The sequence below is a fragment of the Schistocerca cancellata genome, chromosome 3, assembly GCF_023864275.1.
Source record: "Schistocerca cancellata isolate TAMUIC-IGC-003103 chromosome 3, iqSchCanc2.1, whole genome shotgun sequence".
NCBI classification, from domain to species: domain Eukaryota; kingdom Metazoa; phylum Arthropoda; class Insecta; order Orthoptera; family Acrididae; genus Schistocerca; species Schistocerca cancellata.
The window spans coordinates 424,622,569-424,639,061 of NC_064628.1; the positions used below are offsets into that span (position 1 = coordinate 424,622,569).

At 41.8% G+C, this 16,493-nt stretch overlaps 1 protein-coding gene across 1 annotated transcript in view; it reads right to left on the minus strand.

Annotated features, from left to right (window-relative positions):
• Nucleotides 1-16,493, minus strand: part of LOC126176734 (UNC93-like protein) — a 515,292-nt gene that overhangs the window by 28,019 nt on the left and 470,780 nt on the right. The window contains exon 6 of the mRNA XM_049923903.1: nt 5,192-5,459. Within this exon, the coding sequence (XP_049779860.1) occupies nt 5,192-5,459 (268 nt within the window). The remainder of the gene's footprint in view (nt 1-5,191; nt 5,460-16,493) is intronic.

Here is a 16,493-nt window from a genome sequence, read left to right on the forward strand (position 1 = left end):
AAATTTTTCTAGGCCATCTCATAAATTTTGTTCACGGTTCCTTTTTAACCGCCATTTGCAAGCAGCACGTCCTAACTACTTTGATAAAGAATAGGTTCAGTGTGTGAATGATTATATAGTATGGAAAGCAAGAACGAAAAGAGGGGTGAGTACAAAGAAATTAGCTGTTGGTATCGGTGACTCACGTGGTGCCGAATTGCACTACCAATGAGCTACCAGTTCGTTCTTGGAAATTAGTTAAGGTGAGGATGCTTAGTTGTGCTGTTAGTTGATTATTTGTGTGTTCCGAATTTCACAGGATGTTTTATTTTTTAAGAATTTGATTTCTTTTGTGAATATGGGAGATGTTTGTGTCTGCTTTGTTCCCCCGTTTTTCAGTCAAAGAGAGTTTTTGTTATTCGGTCCTAGTAGTAATCTTGGGTGCGAATTTCGATCACTGTCCCGGCAGACGGACCACAAGGGCAGCAACGTAGTCCCATCCTCTTTCCCAGTGTTTAAGTAGAAACGAGATGTCTGTTAGTGTAAGCGCCTTCAGTGTGAGACAAAACTAGAAGATATTTGACTTGACTTTGTTTGCTGCAATTATTAAATTTGTAAAGTATTGGGGAATACAGATAATAAATATCATATTAAGTTTGTAAAATTTCTGGAACCTAGACAATAAATGACCTAGACAATAAATGACCTATAAACTGGATGTCATGGATTTAGTGTTCAGTACAAACCCCAGTCCTGTGTCGAGAGCAATGTCATGAATTTAATGATCATTACAAACCCCAGTCCTGTGTAGAGAGCAATGTTACCAACAAAGTGGTGTCCTTGTAGATCATGATAGAGCGTGGCCTTTACTGACTTGCCCACTTGGTTGTTTGAGCCCTCCCCCGCGTTATCCGTTGCGTAATATTAACATAATAATCATCTCATATGTAACTAAACTTCGGGCCGACCCCTTAAATTCAATCCTTCCGAGCAGTGTATCAAGCGGGCAAGCACGTGTCAATGATGCGACTTGGCCACACACACGTCTGGCACACTCTGGCATAGATAGAAGGAAACAGAGGAAGCGAGATACGAAAAGGTAAGGATGCATAACTAAACAGAAAGAACCTTTCAATATGGCGTCTTAGAAGTTTCAGTTACTGCAGTGATTATTGCGTCCAGGAGAGCATAACAGAATGTACGAATTTTGCACTTCAGTTCCCCTGGATATGGCAAAGTACATTTTTCCGAACTACTCATTTTTCCCGAAGAATCAGTATGAAAAGTACAAAAGTATCGCTGACTGGTATCATGAATCAAAGGAAACAAAGTATATTATTATGAAATTACAATAAAGTGAATACCCTTAGCTGAATACAGGCGTTGATGTAGGTCAACCGGGACAGTTGAAAATGTGTGCCCGGACCGGGACTCGAACACGGGATCTCCTGATTACATGGCAGGCGCTCTATCCATCTTTTTTTCTGCCGGCACGGTAGCTCAGCGTGTTCGGTCAGAGCGCTGCTATCTCTCTGTAATAAAAAACTGAGTAAAGGAATCAACAGTCAACTTGAACGGATGTTTTGCGACGTCCGCCCAGATCAAACGCAGCGAACAATACCGAACAAAATGCAGAAAAAAAACCATCTGAGTCACCGAGGACACAGAGGGTAGTGCGACTGCAGGGACTTATCTCTGGCACGCCTCCCGTGAGACCCACATTCGCGACTTATTATCTCGCACTACATTCATAGTGCCAATGCCCATTATATTCATTACACGCGGCTTTACTGCCGATTCCCGTAAGAGTTCGGTTGAGCCATATATATATATATATATATATATATATATATATATATATATACTACCGGCCATTAAAATTACTATACCAAGAAGAAATGTAGATGATAAACGGGTATTGATTGGACAAATATATAATACTAGTAGTGACATATGATTTCATTTTCACGCAATTGGGGTGCATTGATCCTGAGAAATCAGTACCCAGAAGAACCACCTCTGGCCATAATAACGGCCTTGATACGCCTGGGCATTGAGTCAAACAGAGCTTGGATGGCGTGTACAGGTATAGCTGCCCACGCAGCTTCAACACGATGCCACAGTTCATAGTTCATCAAGAGTAGTGACTGGCGTATTGTGACGAGCCAGTTGCTCGGCCACCATTGACCAGACGTTTTCAATTGGTGAGAAATCTGGAGAATGTGCCGGCCAGGACAGCAGTCGAACATTTTATGTATCCAGAAAGACCAGTAGAGGACCTGCAACATGCGCTCTTTCATTATCCTGCTGAAAGGTAGGGTTTCGAAGGGAACGAATGAAGGGTAGAGCCACGGTTCGTAACACACCTGAAATGTAACGTCCACTGTTCAAAGTGCCGTCAATGCGAACAAGTGGCGACCGAGACGTGTAACCAATGGCACCCCATAGCATCACGCCGGGTGATACGCCAGTATGGCGATGACGAATACACGCTTCCACTGTGCGTTCACCGTGATGTCGCGAAACGACCATCATGATGCTGTAAACAGAACCTGGATTCATCCGAAAATATCACGTTTTGCCATTCGTGCACCCAGGTTCGTCGTTGAGTACACCATCGCAGACGCTCCTGTCTGTGATGCAGCGTCAAGGGTAACCGCAGCCAGGGTCTCCGAGCTGATAGTCCATAGTGCTGCAAACGTCGTCGAATTATTCGTGCAGATGGTTGTTGTCTTGCAAAGGTCCCCATCTGTTGACTCAGGGATCGAGGTGTGACTGCACGATCCGTTACAGCCATACGGATATGATGCCTGTCATCTCGACTGCTAGTGATACGAGGCCGTTGGGATCCAGCACGGCGTTACGTATTACCCTCCTGGACCCACCGATTCCATATTCTGCTGACCGTCATTGAATCTCGACCAACGCGAGCAGCAGTGTCGCGATACGATAAACCACAATCGCGATAGGCTACAATCCGACCTTTATCAAAGCCGGAAACGTGGTGGTACGCTTTTCTCCTCCTTACACGAGGCATCACAACTACGTTTCACCAGGCAACGCTGGTCAGTTGTTGTTTGTGTATCAGAAATCGGTTGGAAACTTTCCTCATGTAAGCACGTTGTAGGTGTCTCCACCGGCGCCAACCTCGGGTGAATGCTCTGAAAAGCTAATCATTTGCATATCACAACTTCTTCTTCCTGTCGGTTAAATTTCGCGTCTGTAGCACGTCATCTTCGTGGTGTAGCAATTTTAATGGGCAGTAGTGTATATATATTATGATCTTCAGTCCAAAGACAGCTTTGATGCAGCTCTGCAGGCAATTTTACGATAACTGAGTGTCTTCATCCCTGCCTAGTTATTGCAAACTACGTCTAATCGATGTCTGCAAAGTGAAATGCCGTAGTGTAGAAATATGGGTGTCACAAAATTCTTACGTCGTTGTCGAACATTGACTCACCGATATTGAACGTGATTTCTACTGTTTCTGTCCACAAAGTTCATGGATTTTTTTTTTTTTTTTTTTTTTTTTTTTTTTGCGGAGGAAACTGTGAGAGGAATGTCATACCTGTATACGTTGCAAAATTGGTTGTTTCCTCAACTTCTCAAAAAATCCAGTTATTTTTTTTATGGATGACGGCGCCCCGTATCACTTTACGCCGTGTTTTAACAACACCATCCCATAACGATGAATTGGAAGAGGAGGACAACAAGATCTTCCATAATGAGGTTTTCACTCTGCAGCGGAGTGTGCGCTGATACGAAACTTCCTGACAGATTAAAACTGTGTGCCGGACCGAGACCCGACCTTGGGACCTTTGCCTTTTGCGGGCAAGTGCTCTTCCATCTGAGCTACCCAAGCACGACTCACGCCCCGTCCACACAGCTTTACTTCTGCCAGTACTCGTCTCCTACCTTCGAAACTTTACAGAAGCTCTCCTGCGAACCTTGCAGAACTAGCACTCCTGAAAGAAAGGATATTGCGGAGGCATGGCTTAGCCACAGCCTGGGGGATGCTTCCAGAAAGATTTTCACTCTGCAGCGGAGTGTGCGCTGATATGTAACTTCCTGGCAGATTAAAACTGTGTGTCGGTCCGGCACACAGTTTTAATCTGCCAGGAAGTTTCAACAAGATCTTGTTCACTGCTTTTGGACTCCCAGGTCACCAGAGCACATAATTTGCTCTGTTCCACTTGTGGCAGTTACTCTTCAAGAACTGTTGAAGCTGTCGATTCTATAAACGGGGACCTGTTGACTGAATTCGTGTGTAGCATGAAATGGACTACAATTTAGATATTTCTCGAGCAATGCACAATGCTCGTGTGAGTGCATTCTGTAGTGTCTGTAAGACCAGAAGACTTTCAATCTTCCTCTATCCAGTGACATGCCCAGCGAGTTTCAGCCTTTCACATTTGGTTGTTGTTGTGGTCTTCAGTCCTGAGACTGGTTTGATGCAGCTCTCCATGCTACTCTATCCTGTGCAAGCTTCTTCATCTCCCAGCACCTACTGTGGCCTACATCCTTCTGAATGTGCTTAGTGTATTCATCTCTTGGTTTCCCTCTTCGATTTTTACCCTCCTCGCTGCCCTCCAATACTAAATTGGTGATCCCTCGATGTCGCACAACTTGTCCTACCAACCGATCCCTTCTTCTAGTAGTGCCACAAGCTCCTCTTCTCCCCAATTCTGTTCAATACCTCCTCATTAGTTATGTGATCTACACATCTAATCTTCCGCATTCTTCTGTAGCAACATATTTCGAAAGCTTCTATTCTCTTCTTGTCTAAACTATTAATCGTCCGTGTTTAACTTCCATACATGGCTACACTCCATACAAATACTTTCAGAAACGACTTCCTGACACTTAAATCTATACTCGATGTTAACAAACTTCTCTTCTTCAGAAACGCTTTCCTTGCCATTGCCAGTCTGCATTTTATATCCTCTCTACTTCGACCATCATCAGTTATTTTGCTCCCCGAATAACAAAACTGCTTTACTACTGTAAGTATCTCATTTCCTAATCTAATTCCTTCAGCATCACCCGTCTTACTTCGACTACATTCCATTATCCTCGTTTTGCTTTTGTTGATGTTCAACTTATATCCTCCTTTCAAGACACTGTCCATTCCGTTCAGCTGCTCTTCCACACACTCACTCTCACATTTGGTACATCCTGTGTATTTCTTTACTGGGAGAGCGCTGTGCGTTACCGTTGATCTGCGCGAGCCAGACGCCGTCGCAGGCGCCCCAGACGCCGGACAGCACGAAGTAGACGGCGCGGTCGTCGGCGTGCGGCCGCCACGCCAGCAGCGCCGCCAGCAGGCCGGCGTGCAAGGCGGCCGCGGTGCACACCACGGGCAGCCGGCCCGTCGCCTTCACCAGCCAGCTGGCGCCCAGCGCCGACGCCGAGTTGCACGCGCCGTAGCAGATCATCACCCAGCCGATGTTCTCCACGCCCCACGCGCACGTCACGTACGACTGCAACACAGCGCGTCTCCGCTGAAGCCTTTCGATGCAGAAGCCAAACACTGGAATCGTGGTTTAATGTTTCGACTTCTTTTGGGGTGTCAGCGAGTGTTTTTTTTATATTTTTTTTGGGGGGGGGGCAGTGGGGGGCATTACTCTTCTGACTGGTTTGATGCGGCCCGCCCTCAATTCCTCTACTGTTCCTACGTCTCCATCTCAGAGTAGCACTTGCGAGTGTGGTTAACGTGCGAGTATGTTGGAGCTTCCAAGAAGCGCGCTTACCCCGGTTATCCACAATCCTATCAATCATAGGGATCGATGAGGAAACTAATGGGCAGGGCTTTCCACAAATTTGAATAAACTTTACGTGTAGTATATGGTTCAAATGGCTCTGAGCACTATGGGACTCAACATCTTAGGTCATAAGTCCCCTAGAACTTAGAACTACTTAAACCTAACTAATCTAAGGACATCACACACACCCATGCCCGAGGCAGGATTCGAACCTGCGACCGTAGCAGTCCCGCGGTTCCGGACTGCAGCGCCAGACGTGTAGTATAGCGAACCTGGTTTGTTACAGTATGCATGATTGGTGTAAAGAATGACAGCTAAATCTAAATATAGATAAATGTAGACAGATGAATAGGAAAAAGAATCCCGTAATGTTTGAATACTCCATTAGTAGTGTAGCGCTTGACACAGTCACGTCGATTAAATATTTGGGCGTAATATTGTAGAGCGATATGAAGTGGGACAAGCATGTAATGGCAGTTGTGGGGAAGGGGGATAGTCGTCTTCGGTTCATTGGTAGAATTTTGGGAAGTTGTGGTTCATCTGTAAAGGAGACCGCTTATAAAACACTAATACGACCTATTCTTGAGTACTGCTCGAGCGTTTCGGATCCCTGTCAGGTCGGATTGAGGGAGGACATAGAAGCAATTCAGAGGAGGGCTGCTAGATTTGTTACTGGTAGGATTGATCATCACGCGAGTGTTACGGAAATGCTTCAGGAACTCGGGTGGGAGTTTCTGGAGGAAATGAGGCGTTCTTTTCGTGAATCGCTACTGAGTAAATGTATACAACCAGAATTTGAGGCTCAGTGCAGTACAATTTTACTGCCGCCAACTTTTATTTCGCGGAAAGACCACAAAGATAAGATAAGACAGGTTAGGGCTCGTACAGAGGCATATAGGCAGTCATTTTTCCCTCGTTCTGTTTGGGAGTGCCGGCCGAAGTGGCTGTGCGGTTAAAGGCGCTGCAGTCTGGAACCGCAAGACCGCTACAGTCGCAGGTTCGAATCCTGCCTCGGGCATGGATGTTTGTGATGTCCTTAGGTTAGTTAGGTTTAACTAGTTCTAAGTTCTAGGGGACTAATGACCTCAGCAGTTGAGTCCCATAGTGCTCAGAGCCATTTGAACCATTTTTTGTTTGGGAGTGGAACAGGGAGAGAAGATGCTAGTTGTGGTACGAGGTACGATGATGATTCACCTGCCCCTACCTATCACTTTTGTGCAACCTGCAACGCCTGCAGTACGAACGCACTGGATTTTCGTATTCTCTCACTTGCTGCGTCCAAACCATTAGCCCTAGAGAAAAAAAAAAAAAAAAAAAAAAATGAGCAGAACGTTTCTTTTAGGAAATTTAATGCAGTTAAAGTTTGTACTGGGATAAATTTTAGATGAATGCCACGGAAACCGATTTTTTCAAGAAAAAAGCGTTTGAAGGTCATTTTCAAAGATTCTTTTAGAAAAATCGAAAACGATGGTCTCCTGTGCTTTTTTTGTAGGACTAACCATTTGCATGTAGCAGGCGAGAAAATATGACAAACTGATGTGTGGTTTTTGAAAATCATGGCCTCCATCGATAATGTATTCGAGTACAAAATTTAATTACATTAAATTTCGTACAAGAAAAGGCCTGTTCATTTGTTTTTGTGGGTATAATAGATTTATTTTCAAGGCATTCCTACACAATATCACTTACAAGAAGGGCCGCGCGGGATTGGCCGAGCGGTTTAGGGCGCTGCAGTCATGGACTGTGCGGCTGGTCCCGGCGGAGGTTCGAGTCTTCCCTCGGGCATGGGTGTTTGTGTTTGTCCCTAGGGTAATTTAGGTTAAGTAGTGTGTAAGCTTAGGGACTGATGACCTTTGCAGTTAAGTCTCATAAGATTTCACACACACGCAAAAAACACACTTACACAAAGGGTCTTGTTCATTTGTTTTGGTTGGACTGATACTTTCCGTGAGGGTCCTGTTCATTTATTTTGGTTGGTCTAATAGTTTGCGTGCAGTAGACGATAGGATAGGCAATGTCGAGTGTGGTTTCTTTCAAGGCATTCCTACGTTATATTACCTGCAGGAAGGGTGGTTAGGGCTAATTCTTTGCGTGTAGCGGGCGAAAAGTGCGACTTACCTAAGCAATCTCGTGTGCCGTTATTTTCAAGGCACTGCTACAATACATTGCCTACAAGGAAGGTAGTGCTAAGACTTAGCGTGTAGTGGGCGAGGGCCATGCTTATATGCTTCGGTAATTTTAATATTTTGTGTGTAGTGAGCAAAAAAACGTGACAATCTCGCACGTCGTTTTTAAAGCATTCTAGGTTGTTCACCACACTCATTCGCTTCTTACATCTAAAAGTCAATGAGAAACGCTTGCTAGTACACTCAGCGCTCAGCGCTCTTACACACGCAACATTATTCTGTGAATTACAAATTTTAAAAGCACACCCGAATGCAAAGGACACTTCTGTGCGAGACGCTGTTAGTGAGAGAGTCTTTGTAAAATCAGTGCAGTATTGCAAGCCACCCCTGTTGAAGTTTTCATGTCAAGGACGTTTCAGTCATAAATACTACAGAACCATCACTAGAATTTGTTCGAATTTACGGAGGAAAAGTGCTGTCTGAAGAGTACGAGTTGATTTATCTTCTAAAAGGTACGTCTTGCTGATTATTTTCATCTAAACCAGGATTCCTTATTACCAAGTACTAGGGCGTCTTATAGATCGTCCCGATTAATGCATACTGGGTTGGTAGCATCAACCTGTTGACATGGTCAGTTTTATTTGTAAGAAGATTATTATTTTTTTCTAAATGGATTAATGAAATTTATTTGAGGATCTATCATTCAGTTTTCCTTATTACATACTTAAGGATTCTGGTTGATCCATAGCGACAGAGTAGTGGCCTTACATATAGTTTCAGCTTTCGCCGAGGAGTAGCAGCATTATTGACGAGCAGCCAATTAGATTCATCAGCTAGTTGTATAACCACTGCCTTATTTAAAGTTTGGTAGAGAATTTTACACCGTTCAGTACACTACTCTCAAGAAGAAAAAATTGCTGTTCTAACAAGTAGCATTCAGAACTTTCCATTTTTTACGTTTCTGAATATAGTTCAGTCTTCAAGCGAAGAACTTTAAGTTAGATTCTCTAGTTGGCAATTAATACTTCTCATGAGGGTAAAGTTAACTAGAACGAAGTTATTCCAAATTAGCGTCCTTCTCATTCCTGTCATTCCTTTCGAGATAAGTATTGTAGTATAACAGTTTTACACTTTTATGTAAACACATATATCAATGAGATGTGTTCATGTTGATGCGCTAATTTCGAAACAAGTGGATTATGCTTGTTATTTTAAACTGATTTTTGGAATTTATGAGTGGTTACGTGACGCATTCGCAGTTTCTTTCATGTCTTCCCTCTAGTTTATCCTATTGTCAAGTGCGTATAGTGCATGCTTTTTAGCAATGCTAAGTGTATACTAAAGTTTTTAGGTTTGTGTGAGATGCGAGAACAAATGGAAGGGGGAACTACGTCATATTTTACCTAATAGTCGTACCAAAGAGGATATTTGTAATGCAGCAGGGGTTTGGTGGCTCAGGGTCAACACCCATGGCCAAGGTCTGCATTAGCTATAGACCACGAGAGAACAACATGGACGTAATGGAGCCAGGCGAACCCGTAGATTGCTCTGGAATAAAGAATTAAAATGTATTAGTTTTCATGATGTATGAGAGGCACTGTTGGAGAACATGAGCTAGGGGCACCTGGGATATTGATCCAGCGATTATCGTTTCGTAGTGGGGAACAGCCTAGACGCGATCTTGGATAGCAGTAAACAGATTTACGACACACGCAACACCACATTTCAGAAGTGTTCTGAGAACAGCGAATGGCCAATGACGAGGTTAGAAGGGACGGGAGTGAAAGGGCAGATATCAGGAAAAGGAGCTGATGGGAGTCACCAGTTATAACTAGACTATATGGCTGAAGGCCATGAATAAGATTGGATTTTCTGTCATATCAAAGTTATCTATTGGTCACACAGTTGGCGCAGATTTTATGTGTGAGTATCAAGAGTGTAAAGCGTTTTAGGAGCTGGAATTCATTGGAAGTCATAAACGGTATACATCATATTAGCAGAGTAAGAGTGTCGCTGAATAATTTGTTTGATTAATGGTGGTAAGTGGCAGTTCTCTGTGTGATTTTGGATACAGATTACACTTTTCTGAGTGCACGTATGAAGGAGGTTCTCTGGATTCCAAAGTTTATATTGTTATGTTGTAGTCAGCGCATGTAAGAGAGAGACTTCAGTGCTGACCACGGTTGGAAGCAGACATGTGTACTTGTGTGGAGGCCTGATTTCAGAATGCTGTTCCTGCAACTTGGCATGTATTAAAGAAGGTAATACATGATAGCTTTGCGGAAAGTGGGTTGTATGCTTAGAGAACATTTCATGTTTTACCCTGTAAATTTGGTAACCCACACTGTTAGACAATTTAGTACTATTGTTTCAGTACATCGTAAATGGATGAACTCAGAAAAGAAATACATCACCCCACATTTCATTTTTAAATGCTGAATAAGAATTTAGTTCAAAGAAATAATTCTCATAAAACTTTTGTTTAAGAGATAACTTTGTAAAAATTTCTGTTTATTTTCAAATGATAAAAATCTGTTAATAACATTTTCCAATGTAAAAGGAGTGTTCATATCTTTTAAGTTCTGCTAATGAATATAAATCTGGAGTACAATTAGTTTTCAAATTATTCGACTTTGAGCCTCCACATCCCACTAGTTATACAAAAGTCTTAAATGAAGCTAATTCAGACCCGTATTGCAGTTTGCGAGCTCCACCTGTTATACTGGTGCGTAACTCTCTTGCATTGCAAATGGCTAGATATATTTAAGTAATGGCAAAGCTTTGTGTTTTATAGCAGCTCGTAGTAGTGACATTAAGTTGCTAGGCATAGCTCAGCTTTCTGCCGTCACACAGGTAAGCCAAATTTATTATTAGGGCCAAAACAGAACATTGTTTTTTAAACTTATGGAACAATAGTTGTCTAACTAGAGTACATTCAGTGAAACAATAAGTGTTTTGAAATACTTTATGATGTTATTTAATTCAATGGCTGTGTAAATGTTTTGCACTAGAGATGTAACTATTAAAATTATTCACATGGTGCAGTTTTGATGCGTCATGATTCTAAGGATTGCATATAATGTACTTAATAATGTATATAGATTCTTTAAACATAGAAGCTTCATATATGGTACAATTAATAGTTACATACAGCCACTAGTCAGCATAAATTTACGTCATGTTCATAGTCAAATTGAAGTCCATGTTTCGTAGTGAAGAAAAATAAAGATTTCAGATTATAAACGTTCCATTGAATATTAAAGCTGAAAAGTCACACTTGACTACAGAAAATCAAACCACATAAAATTTAAACCTGTATACAAAAGTGTCTTTTGAAAAGTTACACTCAGACGTCCATACTGATACGAAAGTAAAATCATGGTTTGGATATTTATTGTGATATATTCTCTCTCTTGCACTTGATTTCCTGAGTAACCATTGTGTCTCATGGGGTATAACTGGTTTGACCCATTTTTACAATTTTAAGGGAAGGTTTGTTTTACTTCATTTTTCAACAAGCCCACCATCCAGGAGATGTTTCTTTGGATATGTCATTGTCTATGGTCAACCTCCATTGGTTGAAGTAGGTTCGTGATGAGTGGAGTATGACACAGAAACGTGGTGACGTTTAATGGAGATTATCGATTTTGCAACAGTGTTGTTGCATGCGCAATGCATGAGATGTTAGTCTTGGGGCAGTCTGGTACGACCTGAATTGATGATGAATGTGCTTCGTGTGGATACAAGTCTGCAGTGTTTTATCACATTGATGGGAGCGTTAGTAAACGTATAGAAGACACTCACCTCAGTATAGTCTGCAGGTAGTCAGGCCTCTGTCCCGTCATGGTTTGTGAATCCGAATTTTGTTGATTCTGGGATTAGTTGAATGAATGATTGCGTAAGGAGATTGTTGTCATTATTAAGGTATTGTCGAAATGTATAGGAGTGGCTGTCTGCTCAGGGGAGCATCAAGATCTAGTTACTGTTTTGACCACAGCAGTGCACTTTGGGACCATGAGTAATGAATGTGCTTATTAGTACTCATTTGAGTTGTACCAGAATTCAGTTCTATCTATATTGTCCACACCAGTCGGTGTGAGCTCCATGAGGATTAGGAGGATGGTATTTAGTTTTGTTGTTCAGTAGGATCTTGCCGGTGTGGTAGTGTTCTTATTTGTAAGCAATATTCGTGCCCCGCAATGTTATGAGGAGATACCATCAGTTGGTTGCTAAGCAAAAATCTATCTAGAGAAACAGGAAGCAAATTCATAGAGAGTTCTAAAAATGGTTCAAATGGCTCTGAGCACTATGCGACTTAACTTCGGAGGTCATCAGTCGCCTAGAACTTAGAACTAATTAAACCTAACATATGGACATCACACACATCCATGCCCAAGGTAGGATTCGAACCTGCGACCGTAGCGGTCGCTCGGTTCCAGACTGTAGCGCCTAGAACCGCACGGCCAATCCTGCCGGCTCATAGTGAGTGATCGTACGTTGATATAGTCTGCAATGTTCATCATTCTTTCGCAAGACATCACAATAATGTCACCACGTTGAGAAAGGAGACGTTCACGGCAGGAGGTATAGCTTGTGATGATAGTTACTGGAATAAAATACCGGAGTTGTGACCACTGCACAACATAGAAGCGTGCCACAGGCAGACTTAATAGGTAACTCACGTCCAAATATGTTGTAAACATGACATTATAAGAATTAATTCCGTGGTGTTTTCAGTTACTGTTATATTATTATGTGTACATCTCAGTTTAAGATGTAGTATGTTTTACATGTTCTGAATGCAATAAAGGAATAAATATATGGCTTAAGATCAATATGTGTATCGACTCAGTAAGGTGACCATTTCTCACCTGTGAGTGGAGGACGTTGCGATAAGAAGAGGAAAGCGTGACCATGTGTAAAAAAGGGACACTGCGTCGCAGGAGGAAGTTCAGTAGAGTAATTTAATGAAGGGAGAACTGGTGAAGGAGCTGGCGAATGAACAATATTAGGGCTTGTATCTACGATTTTACTATCGTTTTAAATGTTAACCAGAGGGTTTATGGGTAATTGAACAGGTAGTGTTTGTTGGTTTGAATGTATACTGTGTGGCTAGAACATGTATATATAGGTGTCAATTGCTTCATATTCTATTAATTAATTAAACCAAACAAGCAATAAGCCTCCTAATTCAGGCGATAGCAAGGAAAGGTTTTTGTATCATTCTCACTAACCGCTTTTTCGCAATAAAGAACACCTGTAATTGTTTATTTCCTATTGTACTTCGACGAAACGTGAGTAATTCATAGCCATAGCAACAGTGTTTGTAGGTATTTTGCGTGATATTTTAAAGTCCTCCAGGAGATACATTTAATGACGAGCTGCGTTAGCGTAATGGTTAACGTGTATGGCTGCTAAGCAAAAGGTGCTGAGCTCAAACCTTGTTCTACGCTTCATATTTTCTTTATTTAAAAACATTATCGAAGTGTCTTACTTCATGAATTTTATTCGTTTGAATGTAATTTTTTGAAATTTCTAGTGGCAACTAAAATCGATCATATGGAAAGTATACGCGCCTCTGCAAACTCTTCAATATTTCGTGCAATGGTTTACTACATCTAATGCTGCACAATAACTGCGTTGAACATCGAAACAAAATTAAGTCATTTATGGGGGAAGGTATAAGTCATGAAGACGTGTAAAAATCAAGTTTTTGGGCCAAATAGTTTTTATGAAATGGAATGATAAAATGTGTCAAAGCAGTCGAAACACCATGTGTCTGCACAGGCGAGTAATGCAATGATGACAAAATCGCGCACATCGCGGAATGCGGGGAGCACGTCTCTGTAGCAGCGAAACGGTTAATGCGGCCGTGGTGGCTTCACTTCATAAACTGCTCGCTCCCCCCTAAACGTAAGTTTGCGAACTATACTATGGCGCTGCTTCTGTTGGCGCATACAACTGGCAACGCAGCAATCTCCCGCGTCTGGGGGGGCATGCGCGAACCGCCAACATAAAATAATTGAACTATAACGGAATGTGCATGTGAGACTCAGATAAAAAGCATGACAAATGACAGAAGCAATGTGTGTATAAAAAAGATTAATCGTTATTGATTCAGTACATAAAGTTAGTGCTGATCACATTAAGGCCCAATGTAAATACTATTTAACTCACTGGTAAAACTTATTCGTTACTTATAATTGGAGAAGTGCTGTGAAGGGGTGCTGTGGCAGACGTAATTAGATAACTGTAACTGATTTAGTGTTGCTATATTTGTCAATTAGATGTTACATGATGGTTATGTTTATGTTGGCAAAAGCTGATTCGTTAGGAATAATGATGAAAAATTAACATTTTATACTGTTTTGTAATTAGAAATTAACTATTGTGGAAGGTACTAGGAGGCGAGAGAAGCGACAATTAGGCGACACTGGCAGTAGAGCAGTAACCACTACTATGAGGCAGGTGGTATTAGCCCAGATCACGTATTAGGTAGAAGATGGCGTGATTGCGCTACCGGCGCATGGCGGCCCGATACTGTGAGGTTGTGCGGTAAAAGCTGGTCTGGAGTCACCACCAGCTGGCTGCTCCAAGGAAAAGTGAATTTAACTGAGCGCCAGAGCTGATGCCTGTCCTCGGCACCCCAACATGAGGGCAACCTTGGCGCAGCACCATTTTGTCTGACTAGAATGCAGCTGGTGATGAGATGAGAAGGGTCTTCTCTTCATTGGCGCCTTTGGTGACCTTGAGGCCATGATGAGGCTCTCCAGCGTTGGTGGATGTGTGACATGAAGCAGCTGGAGTGGAGACGACTTGCAGAGGCAGTGTACATGATTTGTCCTGTTCCTGATTTATGATATCTCAGAGGGAAGACAAATAATGTGTAATGTGAAAGGTTAGCCGCCAGGCTATCCCATCCTCAATAGAATTAATTTATCCATGTAAGAATCACTATAATGAGTATATCACCACACACAAATCAGTGCTACTTAAACCAGGGATACCTTTTCTTCTTGTGAGAACGACAATCACGTGCCACTTACCACGCAAAACGGTAATGCACGGATAATGCCAAACCATTTTCTCAACGAGAGAATCCACATCTATACAGATACTGAGAGTGTGTTATTGTACTGTGCTCAACGCCTCTATTTTCACTTTATGGGAAGTTTTCTAGAGCACCTTCATATAAACAACGATCTGTACACACCATGAAGCTGCCCTTCTCTCTACAAGAATTATTCTCACCCTAGGCCAACAACAAAAGCAGTTGTAGTAACTCATTTCATTTCGCCCACAATTTTCACAGACATCTGCTATAGGAAATTTGGCCACACATATTCAAAATGCATCAGTCTCCCCAAGACAGTCCCCTCATATCACTGACGTGGCAGAAGGCATGGTCGTCACGGGAAGGACATTTGCGAAAAGGCTTCACTTCGTCTGTGCAGTGATAAGTGAGTGTCAGCGCCCATAAACAAATAACTGTGTCGTTAATTGATTCAAAATGCCGTTTTCAGTCACATTAATTAGAATCAAAAGTGGTCAGCGCTAGGATTGTGTTCTGATTTCTTTTATATTACGCATTTATATTACGTATTTATATTCTTTTATATTAAGTTCTTATAATATATTGCGTAGTTTTTAAGAAAAAGGAATTGTAAAGTTCTCTTTTGGTATTTAAATTTATCTTCGTGTGTTGCATATTAACAGTGTCACATGGCATTATGCAAATTGTTGTTGTCTGTACAGGGCTATAAAAGAACATGAAGTGTTACTGACTGGTTTTGATACACCTTAAGGTATATATTATTCATGTACTGTACTATACTATCATGTGAATTTAAGTGGAGGTCATAATCATCATCATCATCATGAGTTCAAAAAAGTATATTTACGAGTTTTTTTAAATTATATTTTGGCCTGAACGATAACTAATGTTTTGTTTTACACACGATTCAATTATATGTGGTATTTCTTGTTATGTAGATTGGTTTAGTGCGTTTATGTTCTAGCAGTTGACTAGTGTAATTACGTACTATACATTTATTGTTTATGGTAGCAATTTCCTCTCGATTCATTTTCATTTACTGTGTGTTAGTCAATATCATTCATTCTGTTTATGTGTTTTAAATTTGAACAAGCTCGGTCGATGTTGGCTATTCGTCCTACGGACGGTGTATTGCGGTAGGCGTTGTGAGTATTAGTAGAAGTAATAGAATTGTGTTTAACGTCTCACACACAATACAATTATAAAATATCGAATTAAAATACCTTTAGCCGTCTACTTTTTCAGTTGTTTTATTTAAGCAACCAGTTCCAGAGCCACGTTACGCCATCTCCAGCTCCCCTAACCAACATGTAGAAATAATCCTACCTCTAGTCCAGGCAAAATAAGGAGCAGCATCCAGTGACTGGCCTCCGTAAATTTCTTCTTGACACAGCGAAAGATTGGATCATCCCTTGCCGACTGTTTAACCGTCGGAAAGTGATGATCAAAGGGATTACCTTGTGAAGAATGCTATCCCCCATTTTGACTGGACCAGAGATAGGATTCTTCCTACACGTCGGTTAGGGGGGCCCGAAGGTGGCGTAATTCATCTCTGGAAACGGTTGGTCAAAC